The sequence below is a fragment of the Orycteropus afer genome, unplaced genomic scaffold (genome assembly GCF_000298275.1).
Source record: "Orycteropus afer afer isolate SDZICR_OR568_19922 unplaced genomic scaffold, OryAfe1.0 scaffold00092, whole genome shotgun sequence".
NCBI classification, from domain to species: domain Eukaryota; kingdom Metazoa; phylum Chordata; class Mammalia; order Tubulidentata; family Orycteropodidae; genus Orycteropus; species Orycteropus afer.
The window spans coordinates 7,023,113-7,047,214 of record NW_006921679.1 but is presented as its reverse complement, the minus strand read 5'-3'; the positions used below and the strand labels follow the sequence as shown (position 1 = coordinate 7,047,214).

The window sequence follows — 24,102 nt, the reverse complement described above, 5'->3', positions numbered from 1 at the left end:
GGCTCCCACACAGGTAAGTGGAAGACCTGAGTTCAAACGTAGGCTGTGGTGTGACTCTGGGACCCATGCTTATGACTAACATAACTACTACGGAACCTGGAGGGTGGAACCGTTGTGCTAAAACATTTCAGAGGAAGAAGATTCTTTTTGTAGCCCCAGTGGTCAAGGAGTAGTAATAACAGTATAACAATGTGCTGGGCCCACTAGCTGTACAGAGCTGGCCCTCTGGTGTGGGTAGATGTTTAAATCAAGGTTTGGGTTGGTAACACAAGTGGTAAGACTGGCCTCATAAATGCATTGGGAATTGGGGGCATTATTAATAGATATATGCAACACCCATCTTCATCGCAGCACTATTCACAATAGTAAAGAGATGGAAACAACCTAAATGCCCATCAGCCAAGGAATGGATAAACAAACTGTTTGTACATGCATCCAGTGGAATACTACGCAACCTTAAAAAATAATGTAGATTCTACAAAACACCACATAAAGTGGATGAACTTGGAGAACATTATGCTGAGTGAAATAAGTCAATCACAGAAGGACAAATATTGTATTAGTCCAAGTCTACTATTGTAAAAAGTCAAGGGGGGTTTATACATGGAAGAAAACTTTTCTTTGTTGTTTACCAAGGATGGGAGGAAAGGGGAGTGAAAATTCCTGGATAGGTTGAAAAAAAAAAAGGATATGTATATAAACCAAAGATTATTAGTGGTTAGCAGGGGTAGGAGGGAGGGGGAAGGGGGAAACTTTTGTTTGCAGGGTATTGAGTCTATGCTAATGGTGATGGAGTATTTTGGAAAAGGATAGCAATAATGGTGGTACAACATGAAAAATGTAATCAATGTCCCTGAGCTGTAAATGTGGAAGTTGTTACTCTGGCGAATGTCTTGTTGTATATGTTTTCACCACAGCAAAAGTAAAAGAAAAAAAAAAAAACTAAACTAAAGAATGGTGGGGGCATTGTTAAAAGACCTGGCCAGAGTAGAAGGTCCATGTATGAGAAAAATGAGAAGAGTTTCCAGGTGACGTGCCGTCAGGCTAGAGAGCCGGGTGGTCAGGTGTTACAAGAGAAGTCTTAGGAAGGTAGCCCTTGCTGTGGAGAACACGAGAGTTTGGATTAAGAGATAGAGGTCATTAGGGAGAGAGATGAAGTGGGTCTCAGGTCAGAAAAGATAAAGGGAAGGGGGAGGGATTTGTTGAAATGGGTAGTTTTCAAGAAAAGCTGACAGGATTGGGCATCGAGATAAAGACGCATCCATCAAAGCTGCCTCTGGGGTTTTGAGTCTCCGAGAATTCACAGAGGGGCTAGGAAAATATGTGTTCTATGGAGCTGGGAAGTTGGCTTGAGGCATGTTGGTTCTGAACACATCCAAGTAGAAAATGTGGAGCAAAAAAAGAACCTCGCTGCCATCAAGTCCATTCTGACTTATAGCAAACCCCATTGGGTTCCCAAAGGTCTAAATCTTTACAGAAGTAGATTGCCCCATCTTCCTTCTGTGGAGTAGCTGGTGGATTTGAATTGCTGACCTTCTGGTTAGCAGCCAAATCCCTTCTCCACCATGCCACCAGAGCTCCATAAACTGTCAAGCAGGACAGACCAAGAAAGGACTGGCAACTCTGATGGGGTAAAAAACCAGTTGCCATCGCAGTGACTCCAACTCCTGGGATCCCACGTGTCACAGCAGAACTGTGCTCCCTCCGTAGGGTTTTCAGTGGCTGTGATTTTTCAGCAATCACCAGGCCTTTCTTCCAAGGCACCTCTGGGTAGGCTCGAACCCCGAACGTTTCTGTTAGCAGCAAGCAAGCACATTAACTGTGTGCACCTCCCAGGGACCCCTGGGTAGGGGTAGCCACTGGTGCGTCAGCAGTACAGAGCCTGGTGGGTGCAGAGGTCCCAGCGCTGTGCCTGAACGCCAGCAGCCTGTGGCCCCTAGGGAGGGCGTGGGACAGTGTCCCCTGACCCAGGGGAAGAGCTGTTGCCCGGACTGAGGTGGTCAGTGGGAGATTGGAGGTGGGTCAGTGCCGTGAGAGTGGAGCTGGGCTGACGTAGGAAGCCCACCTGCAGGGCACTGAAAGGCCTATGAGCAGGGGGAGGCAGTGAGTCCAGACCTCCCAGTCACGGGCCAAAGTTAGGCAGTGAGCATGAAAAAGAGGGAGCTTGTCAAGCTGAGGATCAGCACCCCATCTCCTGTGCTGTTTCAGTGTTTGAGCAGAGCTGGATGGCGGACGACGCTCGGGTCCCTGTGACATACCCTTTCAGGTCTGCAAAGGCAGGTGTGTGGGGGACCTCTGCTCCACTGCCTCCTGGACAAGCTGTTTAGGTCCTCACCCTCCTTGAGGTGACCTGGAAGCGCCCCTCCCTCAGAGATGTGGACTGCTGTTTACTCGGCCTGACTGGGCTTGCCGTGGGCTGCTGTGCCTGATCCCGTGGCTCTGATGCCTCTCTCTCCCTTCCCTGGGATGTCCCTTCATGTGGGGCTGGCGTGCCCTTGCCGTGACCCCCAGCCCCACATGCCCTGATGGCTCTCTGCTTTCCTTTCCCAGCAAGAGGGCTTTGCCATCTACTCCGAGTATTGTAACAACCACCCTGGCGCCTGCCTGGAGCTGGCCAGCCTCATGAAGCAGGGCAAGTACCGACACTTCTTTGAGGCCTGCCGCCTGCTTCAGCAGATGATCGACATTGCCATCGACGGCTTTCTGCTCACACCCGTGCAAAAGATCTGCAAGTACCCTCTGCAGCTGGCCGAGCTGCTCAAGTACACCACGCAGGAGCACAGGTGAGGCTGGGGCCCCCCAGAAACTGTCCAGGCCGGCTCAGGCTTCTCCGCAGAGGGGGAGACTGCAGGGGGCGCTCTGCTCCTCCAGGCTTTCACGTAGGAGTGACACGTGGACTGAAACTTCACTCAGAACAGTTTTAGTTAGTGTGGCACCACGGCGAATTGCTTAGCTGCTAACTGAACCATCTGAGGTTCGAACACACTGGCCACTGCATGGGAGAAAGACCTGGTGAGGTCTGCTCCCTTAAAGATATCAGCCGAGGGGGAACCCTGTCGGGCAGAACTACCCAGTCATACACAGTCACTCTGAGTTGAAAACGGGTTTGAAGGCACCTCACGCCAACAGTGATGGAGGATTTTGTAAATCGATTAGAGTAGCTCAGATAGTTAACTATTGAAACCAGGGAAGAGGAGAGGCTGTAGAATATTCCTTCCTAGAAATACTCAAAAGAATTCATCCACTGTGTCGCGAGTGCCTGGGATTTCAATTGTATTGTTAGCCCGTACAGTTTGCATGCATTTTGTTGTAATTAGTCCTCTGTAGCTACTAAATATTTGATACAAACAATTTTTAAAAGGAATAGACCAGTCTGAATACAATTTCAGAAATAGATTCTTTCAATAATATTCCTTGATTACTCTTGGTATAAGTTGTTTTCATGGGCCTGTCACAGAAAATTACTTTGATGAAGGGATGGGTTATCCAAAAGTTTGAGCTATAAAAAGAGGATAGGTTGCCAGGGTACAGAGTAGGACACAGCCTTGGAGATGCAGCTCGCCGAGACCCTCCCAGGCCTGCACCTGGTCATGCCCGCCAGGACTTGCTCTCCGTGAGCCTTTTTTACCACGATTACCAGAGTGTTCCACCTTGCTTTGGGGCTTCCTTTCCACCTAACTAAACTCTTCTCATTACCCAGGGCACCTCTGATTCTTGATTCTCAGCTTCTCTTGAAACAAACAAACAAAACGTGCTTTTTTTCTTCAACTGTCCAGCTCTTTGATTTCTGTATTCTTTTTGGGCTCTTGTTCCTCCACAGTTTGGCCCCTTGTTGGGAAACCAGAAGTGTTATCCCTTGTTCACTTCCTAGCGACTCATCCTTCTGTGTCTACAGAAGGCTTGCTGTGTGTGTACCTAAGCTGTCACTCAGCTGGAATGATGTTGGGGAGGGTCAGCACAGCAGGACACAGTGGTTGGTGCCCCGAGGCTGTCACGGAAGTGTGACTGCTTGTGTTCTCGAGGGCCACACGGAGTGCCAGTGGGGCATGGGCTACTGAGCACCTCCTGGTGCCAGGCTCTGGCCAACCCATGGGGAAACTTACTGTTTTAGGTGACAACCAAACCAACCACATCATACCATTGCCACCACGCTGTAAGTACCTACAACTCTCTCTCTCTCTTTTTTTTTTTTTTTCCTTTTAATTGTGATTTGAGTGAAGCTTTATAGAGCAAATTCATTTTCCATACAACAGTTCATACATGTTCTATTTCTTGACAGTGACTGCAATCCCCATAATGTAACAGCTTTCTTCTCACTTCCTCCTTGTGGTTACCTTTTCCCTGTGTATTCCTGTCCTCAGAGCTGTCTCCCTGTGCAGGTACTGACCTTTTGATCTCCCGTGGTTGATTGTTCTAAGGAGTCCACCTACCTGGTATAAATGTGATTGTGAGTTTTGTTCCACATTGTTCTCCTGCTCTATCCGGGATCTCCTGCACTGATCCCTTTCTGAGTGGTTGATGATGGTAATAGGGCACTATCTAGTTCTTCTAGTCTTAGAGTCATGTAGGCTGAGGTTCACGTGGTCCACTAGTCCTTTGGACTAACTGTTCCCGTAAGTCTTTGGATTTCTTCATTCTTCTTTGCTCTGGATGAGGAGAGGCCCACCATTGCATCTAGATGGCCGCTTGCAAGCTTTTAAGATCCCAGTCACTACTCACCAAAGTAGGATGTAGAACAGTGTTTTTGTGTAATATATTTTGCCAGTTGAGTTTGGTGTCCCCCTGCGACCACAGTCCTGAGCCCATGGGCCCAATGACTCATTCCCTTGGGGTGTTTGCCTGTGGCTAAGAAGTTATCACAGCTTTGCCCCATTAGCTCTATTATGTATGTGTGTATGTGTCTGTGTATACATGTATGTGTGTGTGTATACACACACACACACACACCTACCTACAAGTCTTGAAAGATGAATCTTGAAGGTTCTAGTGAAGAGATGGAAAGGGGTAAGATTGTGCCTGGCAGGAGTTTCTACATCAGACTATAGCAGTTCTGGGTTTCACCAACTAAATGTTGCCGCAAGCCAAAAACCAAGCCTACTGCCATCAGGTGACTAATAGCAGCCCTGTAGGACAGAGTAGAACTGCCCCAGATGGTTTCCAAGGCTATCATCTTTACGGGAACAGACTGCCACATGCTCCTCCTGTGGAGCGGCCAGTGGGTTCAAACTAGCACCCTTCTGGTTAGCAGCTGAGCTCTTAACCACTGCGCCACCACAGCTCCTTTAAATGTTGCCATGAGAGCAACCAAATGAACCATGGTGGTGGTTAGTACTTCAGGGTGTGAGAGAATGGACCATTCTTTGTCCCCTCTGCTGCTGAACCCCTGTGGAGAGCAGTGACAAGGGACCTTTGAACAATTAGATTTGAAAGTAGACAGGAAAAAAGAGAAAGGTCAGCAAACAAACAGCAGGCCCTGATGTGGGTGTTTAAAGAATAGAACTGAAGTAGCAGGAGGAGCTCGGTGACAAAGATAAAAAGGCAGGAGAGCGCTTGCTCACTTTGCTCGCTCTCCCTCCCTGTCTCCCTCTGTCTCTCTCTCCCTCTCTCCCTCTGTCCCTCTCTTTCCCTCTCTCCCTAGCTCCCCCTTCCCATATATACATATATGTACAGGATTACTGCTTTACCTGACCCCAAGTGACTCAAGCTGAGCAAGACTTGGATGTAAACCTTCATCTATTGGCCATGCTCTGGCCTGGCCTGAGTGTCAGTTAGAATTTTTCTACTGTGTTAGGAGACTGAGGAACAAGAATCTTTATATATGTACATATATATATATATATTGTTTTGTTTTGTTTTTAAAGAGAAAGACCATGTGCTCTGGTGGCACAGTGGGTAAGGCATTTGGCTTCTAACCAGAAGGTCAGTGGTTCATACCTACCAACTGCTTCATGGGAGGAAGATGAGGCTGTCTGCTCCCTAAAGATTTACCAACTTGGAAACCCTAGGGGGTCATTATGAATCAGAATTGACTCAATGGCAGTGGCTTTGGCTTGGTTTTTATATATGTGCGTGTGCATGTGTGTGTGTGTAAACCAAACCCACTGCCATCAAGTCAATTCCTACTCATAGTGACCCCCATTGAGTTCCCAAGGTAGTAAATCTTTTACAGAAGGATACTTCCCCATCTTCCTTCCACAGAGTGGCTGGTGGGTTTGAACCACCAACCTTCTGGTTAGCAGTCAGATGCCTTGGGCACTGTGCCACCAGAGCTTCTCCTGCTCCCTCTCCTTCTCCCTCTTCCTCTCCCCTCTGCCTCCCCTTCCCCCTCGACTTTCTATACTTACACATATGTATAACTTTGGGATGAAAACATCAGAAAAGTTTTGGAAAAATAGCAAAACCAAGAGAGCCATACACTTGAAGAAATTTACAAAAACAAAGAATAAAAGGATAAGGAGCCAGAGAAAATAATCAAGAGAATTGTTTGTACAAATTACTTATAAAAGCGAAGACATCTTGAAAGACAAAGGCAGGCAGGCCATTTACTAAATTCCAAGGCAAAAAAACTGTACAAGGAAGTCCACACATCATAGGTAAAAAGATGTTTAAAGGATACTTCTCACTAGGACCTTTTAGCTTTAACGAACATTGTAGCTTGTATCTGTTTTTTAAAAAAACTATTTTACAGGAAATGCCAAAAAGCCCAAGTTCTTGTCTTAAATAAGACAAAGGCATTACACACTGCCTCTTTTCTGGAATCGCACAGAAAAACTTGTTGGACAAAAACATCATCTTGCACCCTTGCTTCATCGTGGGAGGCCTTTGCGGGGGGTGTTGGTACCGGCATGTTTTGGCAGCCCCTCAGCCTTTTTGTCCTCGCTCTCGCTCTGCTCCTGAGTGTGAACGGGACCTCAGCTCCTGCTGGAAGCCCTGTCTTTCCAGCAACTTCTGCCTTGTGTGGAAAGAAAGGCCCAGGGAGGTACATGGATGGGAGTGTGACTGTGCTTGGTAGATAGACAATAGAATCTGCTTCCGTGGCTTTTTTCATGGCTGTGCAGGGATTCTCATTCAGTCCAGCTGAGATCCAGTGACTCCGCCTGGCACCACAGGAAAGTGCTGGAAAGTAAAAAATCTTCAGCCAGCTGGGTGATTGCTTTATGTGACCCCAAGTGACTCCCACTGAGCGAGACTTGAATGTAAGCCTTCTCCTGTTGGGCACGCTCTGGCCTGGCCTGCGTGTCAGTCACAGTCTATCTATAGTATAAGGCTGAGGAACAAGAGCCTGTTGGGGGAGCCATTTTTGGTTGATTTGTCTGTGGTTTAGGGAAAGCCCCAGAAATGAAGATCTGTCGGTGAGGAAATAACCATATGCCGTTTCCATGACCAAGCACTTCCAACTTCTGTGTCCTCTCGTGACCTCTCCCAAGTACCACAGATAAGAGGACCAAGAGTCAGTCGTTACTCTTGACCGTAGCTAGTGATCTTTAAAAAGTTCTTGACGTAGCAGCACTGGTTGTTTCAGAATCAAAACAATCATAAAAATGGTTCTTTATTAATGAAAATCATCCTTTGTTCCTGTGGCATTTTACTTTCATTCACTGTGATTTCTGGGAAGTGAATGAGAGCATTCTTAGTCCACAGAGCTCGGAATTGCGTTTGGTCAGCTCTCTTAACCTATGAAGACTGTAGTCTATTCATAGGGGAACAACAGCGAGGAAACAAGGGCCGCAACTTAATTGCCACTTGGTCTAGACTCTCTGTGTACAGGTCCTGGCTCGAGAACCTCACACTGCCATTCCTCACTCGCAAGTTTCATGACGTGATGAAAATGAACCTCCTCTTTTGCAGTGATTACAACAATATCAAGGCTGCCTATGAGGCCATGAAGAACGTTGCCTGTTTGATCAACGAGCGGAAACGCAAGCTGGAAAGTATAGACAAGATCGCCCGGTGGCAGGTGTCCATTGTGGGCTGGGAGGTGCGTGTGAGCCCCCTTTCCTGACCCTCCCTCTCACCCCGTCTCTGCTCACTCCCGCCTCAGTCTCCGAGTTAGCCTAATCTACACACCTCCGTGTTCTGTGATTGATGCTTTAAGTGCTTGGCTGCTGAGGTATAAAGATTTTAAGGTGTATTACTGAATGCAGTCTGAAGAATGTGTGTAATTAATTTCCTGTTTATCTGAGAACAAGTAGAGAACATTGAGGACGCAGGAATATGTAGAGAGGTTATGAGGACTGCCCCTGGAGTCCAGTTGCTTACGTATGAATCCCACTTGATCCAAGCAGGAGGAGTCTTTTAGTCCATAAGATGGGGAGGAAAATGTTGCCTACCTCAAAGAGGATTATGTAAGATGATACAAACACAATACTTGTTACAACGATGTGGGGTAGAAAAGATAAACACACATATGTATATGTGTTTGTGTATGTATATGTATATATACACAAACCAAACTCACTGCCATCAAGTTGATTCTGACTCATAGCAACCCCCATTGGGTTTCTGAGGCTGTAAATCTTTACAGAAGTAGATCATCCCATCTTCCTTTGGCAGAGTGGCTGGTTTGAACCACTGACCTTTTGGTTAGCAGCCAAATGCCTTATCAACTACGCCACCAGAGGTCCTTACATATATACACAGATGTATGTATGTATATACATATATATACTGTGCTTGCGTATTTGTGCACATTTTGTTTATTAAAGCAACAATAACACTGGATAGCACTGTGTTTACCACGTATCTGACACTGGCCTAAGCCCTTTACATACATGAATTCCTCTCCATCCTCTGAGCAGCCCTATGAAGCAGGCCCTGTTACAACCCCCATTTTACAGATGGGGTCACTCAGGCACGGAAAAGGTAAGTCACTGGCCCAAAGCCACACAGCTAGGAAGTGACAGAGCCAGATTCAAACCACAAGAGTCTGTCTTTAGAGATAACCACCCAGCTCTCCCACTGGCATTAACAACAGTAAACCGGCAGCTTGAAGGCCTGTTCTCAGGTCTAGCCAGGCTCATCCCACCTTAGGTGATTGGTTGCTTTGACCCTGTGGGACTTTCCCAGAGGGCTGGGATCATCGGGATCCAGGCGGGGTTGCATTTTTGCCTAAAGTCAGTGGTAGTGGTGAGAGTGGGAAAGATTCCAGGGCCTCGTGGACTCCTGGAGCTGGGTGGGACCTCACAGATCACCAGGTCTAACTCCTCATGCTGTGAGGAGTCTCGGGCATAGGCGTGCTTTAGGCGAGTCAGCAGAAGTACCATTGGGGAGTAAAGCCTTTTGCCTCCAGAAGATACCGTCCGTGACTGGGACTAAAGGAGGATAAAGTCGTAACAGAGCACTGGCCTGTTTCATAACAAACATATAAGGTTCCATTGAACTAGAGCCAACCTAAATTTTTTTCTTTTTTTTGCTACGTATACATTTTGTTCTTTAATCTTTTTGGGGGAGGGAGTGAAAGTTCACTGAGCAAATTCATTTTCCATTCACCAGTTCATACACATTCTGTTTCATGACGTTGGCTATAATCCCCATAAGGTAACCGCTCTCTTCCCACTTCCTCCCTGTGACTATCTTTTCCCTGTGTCCTTTCCCATGCATTCCTGCCCTCTGAGCATTCTCCCTGTGCAGATGCTGCCCTTCTGACCTCCCACGGTGGACTGTGCTAAGGACTGTACTGACCTGGTGTAAATGCTCACCTTGTACACCTGTCTGTTGTTTGGCCAGAGGGCGTGGGAGTAAGTTCATTTCTAGGCCCACAACGTGACTCAAGGCCACAGTCTCGGGAGTAGCAACATAAATATTTTAAAGTATGATTTTTTTGCCCTGGTTTCGCAAGGAGAGGATAGTTTATTGTCAGAAGCTTTCCACTTTCTTGCTGGCCGTTTGCCATCTGGCCTTCTGTGTCCAAGACCCTCTGCTAGTCATCATTCCAGGGAACTGCTCCTTGCGTGACTCAGAGCAAAAGCGTGCTTAGTGCGAAAGCCTCACACGCGCAAAGCCTCTTCCCAGCTTCCATCTTCTCGAGGACTGGCCTGAGCTGCTCCATTTGAATCCTGACTGGATTCCATTAACCCAGCATGCTTTTCAGCAGAGCTTTCTTGACTAGAAGGAAGATGTCTCAGGTAACCTGGAGGATTAACCCCCACGTGGAGATTAGGAAAGCGAGGTGTGAAACGGCCTTTGAGGCCTGTCCAGCTGAGAACCAGGGGCAGGAGTGGAAGCACCTGGGGAGTCTGAGGAAGACTCTGTGTCCACAGGCCTCTCCCACGTCCTGGAAGCCCGGAGCGGCCAGCACTGGGGGGGCTGTCATGGGCTTTTGTCATTCCAGGGACTGGACATTCTGGACCGGAGCTCCGAGTTGATCCACTCTGGAGAGCTGACCAGGATCACAAAGCAGGGCAAGAGCCAGCAGCGGACCTTCTTCCTGTTCGACCACCAGCTGGTGTCCTGCAAAAAGGACCTGCTGCGCAGGGATATGCTGTACTACAGAGGCCGGACGGACATGGACGCCATGGCACCGGTGGACCTGCCGGACGGGCGGGACCGCGACTTCAACCTCACCGTGAAGAACGCCTTCAAGCTTGTCAGCCAGGTCACGGACGAGGTCCACTTGTTCTGTGCCAAGAAGCACGAGGACAAGGTGCGGTGGCTACAGGCATGTGCGGACGAGAGGCGGAGGGTGCAGGAAGACCAGGAGCTGGGTGAGTGGCGGCAGGCACGGCAGTGTTCGTGTCTTCCCTTTGCTCTGTAGCCTTAGTCTCCTGCCCCGCGTGCCAGCTTTCCCCCCAGATGCCCCCAAGTCAGGTCCTGCCACTGGGAAAGAAAAAGAGATGGCACTCTTTCCACTTGCTTGTCGGGCACACCGTGCTCAACATACTTCCTGCAGGTGACTTTTTTCTTGTTTATCTCATGCCATGTACTGTGGGTCACACTGACCTAGGTTGTCACATTTGATCTTTGAAAAAACCCTATGACATGGATACTAATTATTATGTTCAGTTTATAGGTGAGGAAAATAAAGCTTAAGGAAACATTCTACTTTTACACCAGGGCCAAATAGCACTGAGACCTAGGTCCGGGTGACCCCAGAGACTGAACCCCACTATGGTGGCTTTTGCCTGCCTAAGCCATTAGACATAGCAGATGAGTCTTTAGTACTATTATTATTTGTTGTTGTTGAAAGGATATACAACAAAACACACACCAGTTCAACAGTTTCTCCACGTACAGTTCAGTGACATTGATTCCAATCTTTAACTCATGCAACCATTCTCACGATCCATTTCCAAATTGTCCGTTCCCTTGGACACAGACTCACTGTCCCCTAAGCTTCCCTCTGACCTTTCAAGTTGCTGTTGTCAGTTCAGTCCCTTATAGCTCATTCTTCAAAAGAGCACGATGCTCAGGGCAGACATTCTCTTCTGAATAAGCTAATTGTTTGGTTAAAGAAGGCTCAGCGTGCGTTTAGTTTAAGGCTTAACGGTTACATCAGGGCAGCCATCTCTGGGATTCATCCAGCCTCAGTGGCTCCAGAAAATCTGGATTCTGTGAGAATTTGGAATTCTGTTTTACATCATCCCCCCTTTTGATCAGGATGTTGTGTGTCTTAAGTCTCCCACATCACCTGTACATTTGCTGTAGATTTTACTTTGCTGCCTGTGTTTAAGTTACAGTTGTTTGTCACCTTGGCTGGGCTGTGGGTTTGAGTGGCTGGGCACCTGGCTGTGGTTACTCCCCGTGATGAGATTGTAATCACTCCATGTTAGAATCTGCTGTGAGCACCTAAGTAGTTGCCTTCAGGTGTGACCTGCTTCCAGTATTGGAGAGGCTTTGAGGAAGGTCTCTAGCTTGTTGGCAGATTTTGGATTCTGTGTTTGGCTGAGGCTCCATCTCAGTGGCTGCCATGTTACCTGCCAGTTTTGAGATATTGTTCATGGACTTGAACCAGTGGTCTGCCCTGCTGCTTGCCTGTCTTGGGATCATGCCATTTTACTTATAGATCTTGGGTTCATCAGCCTCAGCAGCCAGCAGCTGCATGAGTCAGAAAAAGCCACAGGTCTAGTGGGCCTGGAACAGGAGGCAGAGTTGAAGCCCAAGGGGCCTTCAGCCCCAGAGGTAGGCACTTTGAACTCAGACTTCTAGCCTCCTCAACTGTAAGACAATAAATCCCTGTTTGTTAAAGCCATCCACTTGGGGTGTTTCTCTTACAGCAGCCCTGAGAACCAACACTGCCCAGGTGGAGTCAGACCCTGCAGCTCTCTGTGCGCCTCTCCTCGCCTCTCTCACCGTGAAGCTCGTCACCATGCATCAGTGTTAAAGTTAAGGCCATGTGTCAGCATTTGCCACTTTGAGGTGCTGTTCTGCCCAGCTGTTTCCGTCTTGCCAGCTTCTGCTGACCTCGTGATACTGCTTGGTCTAATGAGACCCTGTGGTAATTAAGATTGTATGTCAGCTTGGCTGGGCAGCTGGTGGTAGTTATTCCCCATGATGAGATTGGCAATCAGCTCCATGGTGGAATCTACTGGAGCAGCTGAGTAGCTGCTTTAGGGATGTGGGCTGCTTCCAGTAAGTAAGAAGCAACTTTGAGGAAGGTCTTTAGCTTATGGCATACTTGGACCCCGCATGTAGCTGAGTCTTCATTCAGCAGCCTCCCATGCTTTGCCAATCCTGGTATATTTAATGGACTTGAATCAGTGTCCTGCTGTGTGGTTTGATACTGTCAGGACTGTGCCTTTTCACTTGTTGACCTTGGGTTTGTCAGCCTCAGCAGCCAGCAGCTGCCTGAGTTAAGAAAAGCCTCCAGCTCCAGTGGGTTGAGAGCAAGAGGCAGAGCTGAAGCCCAAGGTCTTTGGGCTTTCATGAAGCCCCTAGAGCCTGGCACTTTGAACTTGGACTTCCAGCCTTCAAAACTGTAAGAGAATTAACTCCTGTTTGTTAAAGCCACCCATTTGTGGTATCTTCTGTAAGAGCAGCGCTAGGGAACCAAAACAGACCCCAACTCCTGTGCTTGGCAGCAGTGATGGCAGCACCCATGGCCTTAAGCTCAAGGTCCAGATGCTTCCCAAGCTCTTTAGGGTCTTGGGCCCGAAGTGTTAAATGGAAGCCAGGATGCCACAGGCCTCCATGGGTGTTAAAGCCAAGGTGGAGTGAAGGATAATCCTCCTTCCAGTCCAGGTGAGCTCAGACCTCAGTGTTATGCTGCACTTCCAGGGCTGTGGAGTCTGAACTGAGGGAGTGTGGAGTAAAATAGGACCCAGACCCCTGTCCTGTGATACATGTCATTCCTGGCAGCACGGTACATTATGTGTGGGCAGTAAGGGAGGGAGCACTGCTAACCAGGAGAGTGAGAGCCGGGCCCCAACTGGGGATGGAGTTAAAAGAGTGGAGTGGGCCAAATAGGAGGTCCTGGATAGCGTGGGAGAACAATGTGGAATACAACTGAAAATCATAAAAAAGACCAGGCTTCCTGGTCTGATAGAGACTGGTGAAACCCGTGACACTCTGGTCCCTGGTCACCCTTCCAGCGTGGGATTGAACTCACTCCTGTGGCTTCCAGCCAAAGACTGTTGTTGTTGTTATGTGCCGTCAAGTCGCCCCCCGACTCACAGCGACCCCTCCTTGGGTTTCTGAGGCAGTGTCACTACGGAAGTAGATTGCCCAACTTTCCTTCCAAGGAGTGGCTGGTGGGTTTGAACCGCCAGCCTTCTGGTTAGCAGTCAAGTGCCTTAGGCACTACGCTACCAGAGCTCCTAGCCAAAGACTAGACAGGCATATAAGTGAACATTTACACCAGGTAGGTACACTCCTTCAAGCAATCACCATGGGAGATCAGAAAGGCAGCATTGTACAGGGAGAAAGCGCAGATGGCACAAATGCATAACAAAGAAGGACATAGGGAGGAAGTGGGGTTGGTGATCAATGTCATGGAACAAAACGTATATGAACTGTTGTGTGGAAAATGAATTTGCTCTGTAAACTTTCATCCAAATCACAATTAAAAAAAAAAAAAGAAAAGAGTAGTGTGGGCTGAGGAGGCAAGAGGAGTGCAAGAACCAGTGTGGGACACCTGGAGGAGATGCCAGGAGCTAGGCTGTGTCGGGACACCACGGCCCCAGGAAAACAGGCTCCCCACGTGCATTAGACTAGAACTGTGCTCCACAGGGTTTCCAGCGCTGGTTTTCAGTTGAGCACCAGGACTTTCTTCTGAGGTCCCGTGGGTGGACTTGAACCTCCAGCCTTTTGGGTAGCAGCCAATTGTGTTGACCACTTGCACCACCCAGGGGCACCAGGCATAACACACCAATGCCCAGCTCCCCATCACCTCAGCTGGTACTGCCTTCCACAGGAAGTCTCTCTGAGAACACAGGCTGTTCCTCTCCGCATCCTTGCTTGGCCTTGTGTCATTAACTGTTGGGTTGGGGCTCATTTCGTCTCTAGATCGGCCTGTGTCATTCATTTCCATCCATTTTGCCCACTGTGTGCAGACACAGCCACTCTCTTGCAGACCCTGTCAGTGTGGGGACATTAAAGGCACACACCAGACACTGTGAGGACACATGAGATCCAGTCCTGCTACTTCGCACCTTCCTTCAGGATAAAATCACAGAGTCACACAGCTGTCATGGCAGGGAGGTGCACCCTGTGACCTGTCCACTCCTCTAGGGCCTTGTTCTTTAGGATTATGATAAGGATAACCCTCTGTGAGCATCTACCCAGGAACGTCTGGGCCTGTGCTGGTACACCATGAAAAATTAGGAACTGCACCCACCTCTCTGGTCTCATACTGCCTAAGGCATTTGACTGCTAACCAGAAGGCTGGCGATTCAAACCCACCAGCCACTCCTCGGAAGGAAGACTGGGCAATCTACTTCCATAGAGATACTGTCTCGGAAACCCAAGGAGGGGTCTAAGTCAGAATCGCATTGATAGCAGTGAATTTTTTGTGCACCCACTTCACTTGTTTTTTTTTTTTTAATTGTGATTAGGGTGCAGATTTGTAGAGCAAATTCATTTTCCATTCAACAGTTTATACACATTCTGTTTCATGACACTGAATTACAATTCCCACAGTGTAACAGCTCTCTTCCCACTTTCTCCCTGTGGTCGCCTTTCCCTGTGTCATTTCCTATGCATTCCTGCCCTCTGAGCTTTCTCCCTGTATAAATGCTACCCTTTTGATCTCTCGTGGTTGATTGTTCTAAGGAGTGTACCTACCTGGTGAAAATGTTTACGTTCTACGCCTGTCTGTTGCTTGAGGGGAAGCTACAGGAGTGAGTTCAGTTCTAGGCCTGAAGGGTGACCAGGGGTCACAGAGTTTTTCATCAGTCTCTGTCAGACTAGTATGCCTGGTGTTCTGTGATTTTGAGTTTTGTTCCACATTTTCTCCTGTGCGATCTAGGATCTGCTGCACTGATCTCTTCTGAGTGACTGACAGTGGTAGCCAGGCACCACGTAGTTCTTCTGGTCTCAGGGTCATGCACGCTGAGGTCCACATGGGACCCTAGTCCCTTGGACTAACTCTTACCATGTGTCTTTGGTTTTCTTCATTTTTCTTTGCACTGGACAAGGAGAGGCCTGTTGTTGCATCTTGGATGGGCCATTTGCACTACTTCACTCTTAAAACTATCCTAGATTGAAAAAAGTACCCTGATGCTCTGATGGCGTAGTGCCTAAGGTATTTAACTACTAACCAGAAGGCTGGTGGTTTTTTTTTTAATTGTGATTGACCACTGCTGACGGTTCTGATCAGGACCACAGTAGATGGACCCTGACAGAGTGGGAGAAAACTGTGGAACAGAGCCGCAGATTCCTTAAAAAAATAAAAAAGCAAGACTTGGAAGACTCCCCAAAACTATTGCCCCTAGATACTCTGCAAACCTTGAACCAGAGCTTACCCCTGAAGTCACCTTATGCTGAATAGCAGATTGGCTCACACAGTAAACATCACCCATGAGTGCTGTGATCCTTTAAACATATCACCTGTATGGGTCCCAAATGGTCAGCAATGACTTTCAAACAAGATGACACAGTCAGGGGACAGGGACTCCAGATGAATGGAAATGGAACCAGCAGAATGGAAATGAGAACGTCACACATGGGGAGGAACAGACCCAGTTTCACAGAATAATTTGTGTAGAAATTATGAAATGGAAACCTTAACTGTCGAATAGTTCTTTACCGAAAACACAATAAAATACTTTTTTTTTTTTTCCCCCCCCAAAAAGCCCTAGCTTGGAAGATAATTACATGGGCACCCTAGTGACAGTCTTCCTTGCTACGTCTCCTTCTCTGGTTTCTTCACCCTCTGAGGGTTCCAGAGGATCCAGCTCTTTGCTTGGGGTTACAGTGAATTTTCTCACCCTTAGGAATGAGATGGTATTATAGGAATTTTCCAAGGAGGTTTAAACTTCCTCCTGGGTAGGTAGCAAGAGTCCAAAACACTTCCCAGGAGGCGCAGTCAGAGATGTGACCGTTTATTCAGAAAAGAAGCAAAGGAACAGGGACAAGGATTATGAGGACAAAGAAAGCAGGCTTACAAACATTGCTAGCAGTTCAGTGCCCAGTGGTGGCAGGCCAGAATGGATCCAAGATGACTGCTAACCCCTCCCACTTAGCAGGGATACTTATACCAGAGTTTGAGGAATTGGGGGTGGGGTTTTATGACTGGGAATAAGGGGGCTACATGACTGGTTTCAGACTGGGTGGTGCCAGGTCCCAATCGGGAGGGGGCCCTGGGCAGTGTCCTACAACAATCACCTGTGTATGCTCTGATAAGATACTGCCATTAGCAAGCTTGATGGCTTGAAACTACTCTAAGATTAGGTTAATACATGCCAGGAGGAGCAAGGGAATAGTGACAAGGGGAGGTAGGGAAATGGCTTGTAGTTCTTGTCCAGACAAGATGGAGTCTGGGAGCCATTTTAGGAGGTTGCAATTACTGACCATACAGATGGGTTTGGGTGTAAGTTTTATTCTGATATATTTTCCCATGTGTTGAGTATATGTTGTATTTGTTTTTAAATCCAGGAATGGAAATTTCAGAACATCAAAAGAAACTCGCCATGTTAAATGCACAAAGGGCAGGACATGGAAAGGCCAAAGGTAAGGTTTGCAGAAGGCTCCATTCACCACCTTCATGTGTATCAGCATTGGAATTAAAATGGGGCACAGGGCCGGCCAGTGCCATGCACAGAGGCCAACCTGAAACAAGAAGAGGAGTATGGGTGAAACTCAGAAGGATGGGGCCAAAGCAGTCTGTACCTAGTCTTGAATGTGCCTCAGGATTTACTCATAATGAATGTGGGTGTATAAAATGCCCTGGGGTTCCTCACTTTTCATAAAGCAGTGAACAAAAAAACCAAACTCACTGCCATCGAGTTGTTTCTGACTTTCAGAGGCCTTCATTGAGTTCCTAAGGCTATAAATTTTTATGGAAACAGACTGCCTCATCTTTCTTCCATGGGGTGGCTGGTGGATTTGAACCACTTACCTTTTAGTTAGCAGTGAAATGACTTACCCATTGTACCACCAGAGCTCCTTAAGGAGCAGTGAAATGTTTCTTAAAATGGTGCCAGAAAGCTTCTAGGCCCCCTGTCCTGCTGACCCCCTCCCTGCCCCTCTGCCTTCTGAGGGAACGTTGGTATTACCATCTGGCTAATGTAGTCTACCAGTTGGAGGGAAATGAAGGTCTCTTGTCAGCTATTGGAGACTCTCTATTTAAGAAAAGAACTCTGAAACTCCATGGAGCAAGCAGTGAATTCGACAAAAAGAAGGCCCAGTAGCTCATTGAGCACGGCAGTGCTGTGACCCTGTGCTCCCATGAGAATGCCCCAGGGGTGGGGGCTGTCATTAAAATAAGGAGCTCTGCTGGTGTAGTGGTTAAGGCATTCCACTGCTAATCAAAAGGTCAGTGGTTCAAACCTAGCAGCTACTCCACAGGAGAAAGATGAGGCCATCTGCTTCTATAAAGATTGACTGCCTTGGAGACCCTATGGGGGCAGTTCCACTCTGTCCTGCAGAGGTGCTATGAGTTGGGTTTGGTTTGGGCTTTGCTTCTGTCCAGATTGATCGCTTTGGAGACTCTATGAGGCAGTTCTACTCTGTCCTCTAGGGGCGCTGTGAGTTGGAATCAACTTGATGGCAGTGAGTTTTTTATTATTAAAATTCGGGCACCTAGGCCATGTACGCAGGAGCTCCACTTTGCAAAAAAACAATCTTCCACATGCAGATCATGTAAATTATCTAGCCCAACAGGAATTAAATAATATACATAGTCATCTTAGGAACTTTCTTTTAGATTGACTTTCTACTCTAAGAGTAATTTATCCTGTTCAGAATTTTCCTAAATGAAAATGAAGAGCAAGTAAGCCCTGGATCGAACCACAGCAGCACTTAGTATTTCCCTGTGCCTGTCTCCAGTGCAGATTACCCCCACGCACACTCAGGAGAAGTGTCTTCACAGCAGAAAAACCCTTTTTTATTAGTTTTGCATTCCTTTGAATGGCCAGTGACTAGTAAATACCCATTGTTAGAATCTGTTAGTTTCACTCCCTCAGCCTGGATGGTAGCTGTGTGTCAGGCACCTCCTATGTATCATCTTATTTAATCTCCTTCCTCAATAGCACTGTGAAGGCACTCTGATGGCACACTGGTTAAGCAGTGAGCTGCTAACCAGAAGGTCAGGGGTTCAAGCCCATCAGTCACTCCATGGGAGAGAGATGTGACAGTCTGCTTCTGTAAAGATTTGCAGCCTTAGAAACTCTCTGTGGCAGTTCTGCTCCATCCTATAAGATCTAGTCAGAACCGACTCGACAGCAGTGGGTTTTAGTTTGGTTCAAGCACTGTACAGGAGCTCTGATGGCACACTGGTTAAGTGCTCAGCTGCAAACCAGAAGGTCAGGGGTGTAGTCAGGATGTGACATTCTGCTTCTGTAAAGATTTACAGAAGCCTTAGAAACTCTCTGTGGCAGTTCTTCTCAGTCCTGTAGGGCCTCTGCAAGTCTGAATTGACTCAGTGGCAATGGGTTTTGGTCTGGAAAGGAGTCCTGGTGTGCACACTGTTAAGTGCTTGGCTGTTAAGCAGAAGGTTGACAGTTCACAACCACCTAGCCACTCTGTGGGAGGCAGACCTGGCGATCTGGTTCCGTCAAAGATTGCAGCCCGGAAAGTCCTGTGGGACACTCTGCCCTTCCCCTGGGTCATCCCAAGTGAGCGTGGCTCAACGGCACCCTACACCACCATAGCCGGAAAGGGGTCTCTGGGTGGCCCAAACAGTAGAGGGTCTTGAGAAAGAGCAAGGCCTTCAACAAGAGGGGTTGACACAGTGGCTGCAACAAAGCTCCAACATGGCGGCAGTTGGGAGGGTGGTGCAGAGTGTGGGGTCACTGTGAGCTGAACCAGCTTGACAGCACCTGACAGCAACAGCTAACCCAAAGGTTAGGGGCTCAGACCCACCCGGAGGCGCCTCGGAAGGAAGGCCTGGAGATGGGTTTCCCAGAGGGCACCACCTTGAAAACCCTATGGACTGCGCACTAGGGGTTGCCGTAAGTTGGAATCATCTCAGTGGCAGCTAATAACAATAACACAGCCCTGTAGGAGATCCCTGGGCTGCACAAATGGTATGCACTCATCTACTAACCTAGAGGTTGGTGGTTCGAACCCACTCAGCGGCCTGGCACTGCAGGAGAAAGACCTGGTGATCTGCTTCCAAAAGATTACAGCCAGCAAGCCTGTGGAGCAGTTCTCCTCCGTAACCAAGGGGTCACCATGAGTCAGAGTCGACTCACTGACACAGTCCTGTGAGAGAAGGAAGACCTTAAAGTCAAGGGCAGACGTGGGTTCAGAGCCAAGTCCTATGTGTTTCTGAAAGTAGACATGATACTCTTGCATTATATCCTGCTATTCTGATTTGTAGCAACCCCCGTTGGGTTTCCAAGGTGGTAAATCTTTATGGAGGTAGATTGCCCCATCTTCCTTCCGTGGAGCGGCTGGTGGGTTGAATTGCCAGCCTTCTGGTTAGCAGTCAGATGCCTTATGCCACTGTGCCACCAGAGCTCATAACTTACATAGTTACCTTTTGATTTGTAGCTAATTTTAATAAACCTTTTTAATTACTTCACAGATTTAGAACGCCTATTCTAATAAAACAGTCCTTTATTAAAGAGATTAATGGGTAGAATGCCCCAGTGGAGTCATCGTAATGAGAACAGACCCTTTGAGAGCACTTTCCAGGCACCGGCAGTGTTTCCATCTTAACTTACATCCACTCGGTTAAGTCCCCTGGCAGCCCAGTAGGTGCCCTTGTCCTATTCTAGAGATTAGAGAGCCAAGGCACAGAGAGGTTAGGTTATCTCGAATTTACCCAGCTAAGCAACGATGGGCTCGAGCATGACAACAATTGTGCGCGTGGCTCAGGGCCGGGCAGTGTTTTGTTCTGTTGTATGTGGGCTTGGCTATGAGTTGGAGCCAACTCGATGGCACCTAACAACAACAGCAGTGGGTGGTCAGGCCTGGGCTGAGGCAATATGAGCTATGTGCCTCCGCTGGAAGTTTGTCATCCCAGCTGGCTCCCTCGTTCTGATTCTGTCCTGTAATTCTATGTGACTTCTCGTTAGCTGCTGTGGAGTCAGCCTCAACTCGGCCGCTCCACGCACAGCAGAATGAAACACCGCCTGGTCCTGCTCCATCCCCGTGATTGGTTGGTGATCAGATCACTGGGGTCTGTAGGGTTTTCATTGGCTGAGTTTTTGAAAATGTGTCACCAGCCCTTTCTTCCCAGTCCCTCTTAGTCTGGAAGCTCCACTGAAATCCGTTCAGCATCACAGCAACACGTAAGCCTCCCGGAAGCTCCTCTGACACACGTGGACATTGGTGGTGGGTAGACCTGAGGTGCGTGGGCTGGGTCTCCAGCGTGGAAGGCAAGAACTCTGCTACTCCACCACCACTGTCCCCACTGTGTGACCTTCAAAAAAATCAAACTCACTGCTGTCAAGTCGATTCCGACTCATAGTGACCCCTCCCTGAGTTTCTGAGGTGATATCTCTACGGAAGTAGATTGCCCAGTCTTCCTTCCGAGGAGTAGCTGGTGGGTTTGAACTGCCAGCCTTCTGGTTAGCAGAGAAATGTCCTAGGCGTTATGCTACCAGAACTCGGACCTCTAGTTTTCTATTTCCTTGCCTGTCTAGTCAAGCTAACGTTTTCTCTCTCCCCTAAAGTATTTTTGTGAGGATTAAATGGGATAATGTATGTAAAGTGCCACATGGCAGTATTCAAGGGAAAAAAAAAAACCCACTGCTGTCAAGTCGTTTCTGACTCACAGCGCCCCTAGAGGACAGAGTGGAGCTGCCCCATAGAGGAGTTTCCAAGGCTGTCAATCTTTTTTTGTGTGTGTGTGTGTGATTTGGGTGAAAATTTACAGAGCAAATTCACTTTCCGTACAGCAGTTCACATAGTCTCATGACATTGAACACAATTTCCCACAATGCAACAGCTCCTCTCCCACTTCCTCCCAACAGTTACCTCTTCCCTGTGTCCATCCCTCCATGCACTCCTGTCCCCTGAGCTGTCTCCCTGTGCATACACCGCCCTTCTTTCTCCCGTGATTGTTCTCTCCAAGTAGTATATCTACCTCAGATAAATGTTCAGCTCATATGCCTGTCTTTTGTTTGGCTGGAAGCCACAGGTGTGGGTTCAATTCCAGACCCAAAGGGCAGCTAGGGGCCATAGTCTCAATGGTTCCACCAGACTCTATCAGACCAGGAAACCTAGTCCCCCCCCCTTTTTTTTTTCCTCCAAATGATTTTGAGTTTTGTTCCACAATGTTCTCCCTCTCTATCCAGGATCTCCTACACAGATCCCCTTCCAAGTGGTTGACAGTGGTAGCTGGGCACCATCTAGTTCTTCTGGTCTCATAGTCATATAGGCTGCAGGTCGGATGGTGTACCAGTCGCTAGGACTAAGTCTTTGCATGAATCTTTGGTTTTCTTCATTCTTCTTTGCACTGGATGAGGAGAAGACCCATCATTGCATCTGGATGGCTGCTTGCAAGCTTTTAAGATCCCAGTCACTACTCGCCAAAGTAGGAGGTGGAACGATGTTTTGTGTAGTATGTTACGCTAATTGAGCTTGATGTCCCCTGCGACTGTGGTCCCAAGCCCACAGGTTCATCTGCTCTGTCCTTCTGGGTAGCTGGCTGTGACTACAGCCTTGTCCCTTGTCAGCTCTACTATACGTACACCTGGGAATTCAGATTATATACATAAACTTACAGGACCACTGTCTGCCAACCCTATACATGGTCTTGGGTACACTCTCCGCTTCATAGACATACCTACTAGTTCAGCCTGTCCACCCAGCTATCCACCCGTATACCCATGTTTGCAAGGGTCTCGATCTTTACAGAAGCAAAGCCCAAACTACACCCACTGACGTGGATTCGATTCTGACTCACAGTGCCCCTAGAGCACAGAGTGGAACTGCACCACAGGGTTTCTAAGGCTGTCAATCTTTACAGAAGCAAAGCCCAAAGCAGACCCACTGCCATGGGAGGGATTGCTACTCACAGCGCCCCTAGAGGACAGAGTGGAACTGCACCACAGGGTTTCCAAGGCTGTCAGTCTTTAGAGAAGCAAAGCCCAAACCACACCCACTGCCGTGGAGTTGATTCTGACTCACAGCGCCCCTAGAGGGCAGAGTGGAACTGCACCACAGGGTTTCCAAGGCTGTCAATCTTCACAGAAGCAAAGGCCAAACCAAACCCACTGCCATGGAGTAGATTCTGACTCACAGCGCCCCTAGAGGACAGAATAGAGCTGCCCATAGGGTTTCTGAGGCTGTGATCTTTACAGAAAGGAGCTCTGGTAGCATAGTGCCTAAGGCATTTAACTGCTAACCAGAAGGCAGCGGTTCAAACGCACCAGCCACTCCTCAGAAGGAAGACTGGGCAGTCTACTTCCGTAAAGATATACCGTCTTGAAAACCCAACAAGGGTGGCTGTGAGTCAGAATCAACTCGATGGCAGTGAGTTTGTTGTTTTGTTTGGTTAATCTTTAGAAGCTGACTACCACCCCTTTCTGCTACAGAGTTGCTGGTAGGTTCAAACCGCCCACCTTTTGGTTAGCAGCTGAGCACTTAACCACTGTGTCACCAAGGCTCCTTTCACACCCAGTGTCTGAACATAAGTGTTTCCTGAATGATAGCTGGCAAGTGTACTTCTGGTTAATTTGAAAGAAGAATTGTCTGAGAATTCTTCCGTGTTCTTGGTGAGTCGCTGAGCCTCCATGCGTGTTGTTTCCTCCCTCCCGGCCCAGCTTACAGCGGGTGCCCTGTGCCGCCGCCCCACCAGAGCTTCCTCCCCATCCACCAGCGCCACATCACTGTGCCCACCAGCCTCCCGCAGCAGCAGGTCTTCGCGCTGGCTGAGCCCAAGCGGAAGCCTTCGCTCTTCTGGCACACCTTCAACAAGCTCACCCCGTTCAAGAAGTGAAGGCAGGCGGCCGCCCCTGCGCCGGGCTGTGACCAGGAGAGGAGGCAGTGCCGTCGTTGCTGTGCTGAATCCAAGGAGCGCATCGTGGACCCCGTGCTGAACACTTCTTTATGGGAGATCAAAGGAGGAGAAGACTCTGCCTTATCTTGTGCCTCCAGAACCCCAGCTGCCTTCTTGGAAGGGAGGAGGAGGTCATGATGCACAATGTTCACAGCCATGAGAAGCTCCGTGGCCTGCTCTGATGTGGCAGGGCCTTGGGGACCAGAACGTGCTCTGAAGCGGGTGCCGAGTTGGCCAGCCACGGCGGCGTGGCTGATGATGAGCGCAGCCGTCCTGACCCACCCTGCAGCTCCACTCAGAGCTCAGCGCTCCTCCACAGCCCCTAAGGAACGGCTGGGTTAGGGGGCCACATGTGCATTGGGTTGCGAAGGGCTCCAACGGGATGGGCCTGGTCTCGTGCTGCCTCTCGCCAGCACACATTTGGGCAGACCTGGAAGGAGAGCTGCTGTTGGCCACCATCGTTCATTAGGGGGCTCGTACATTAGAGGACTTACGGCTGCGTGGAGATGGCCGTGGTGTTCCCTGCTGTGGTGATGCGGGCTCCATCTGACAGGTTC

General features: G+C 48.5%; 1 protein-coding gene across 1 annotated transcript in view; it reads left to right on the top strand.

The window, feature by feature from the left end:
* Window positions 1–23,485, top strand: part of SPATA13 (spermatogenesis associated 13) — a 145,613-nt gene extending 122,128 nt beyond the window's left edge. Inside the window, exons 9-13 of the mRNA XM_042781169.1 lie at window positions 2,551–2,783; window positions 7,849–7,978; window positions 10,331–10,703; window positions 17,029–17,103; window positions 23,310–23,485. Of these exons, the coding sequence (XP_042637103.1) occupies window positions 2,551–2,783; window positions 7,849–7,978; window positions 10,331–10,703; window positions 17,029–17,103; window positions 23,310–23,485 (987 nt within the window). The remainder of the gene's footprint in view (window positions 1–2,550; window positions 2,784–7,848; window positions 7,979–10,330; window positions 10,704–17,028; window positions 17,104–23,309) is intronic.
* Window positions 23,486–24,102: the final 617 nt, after the last annotated feature.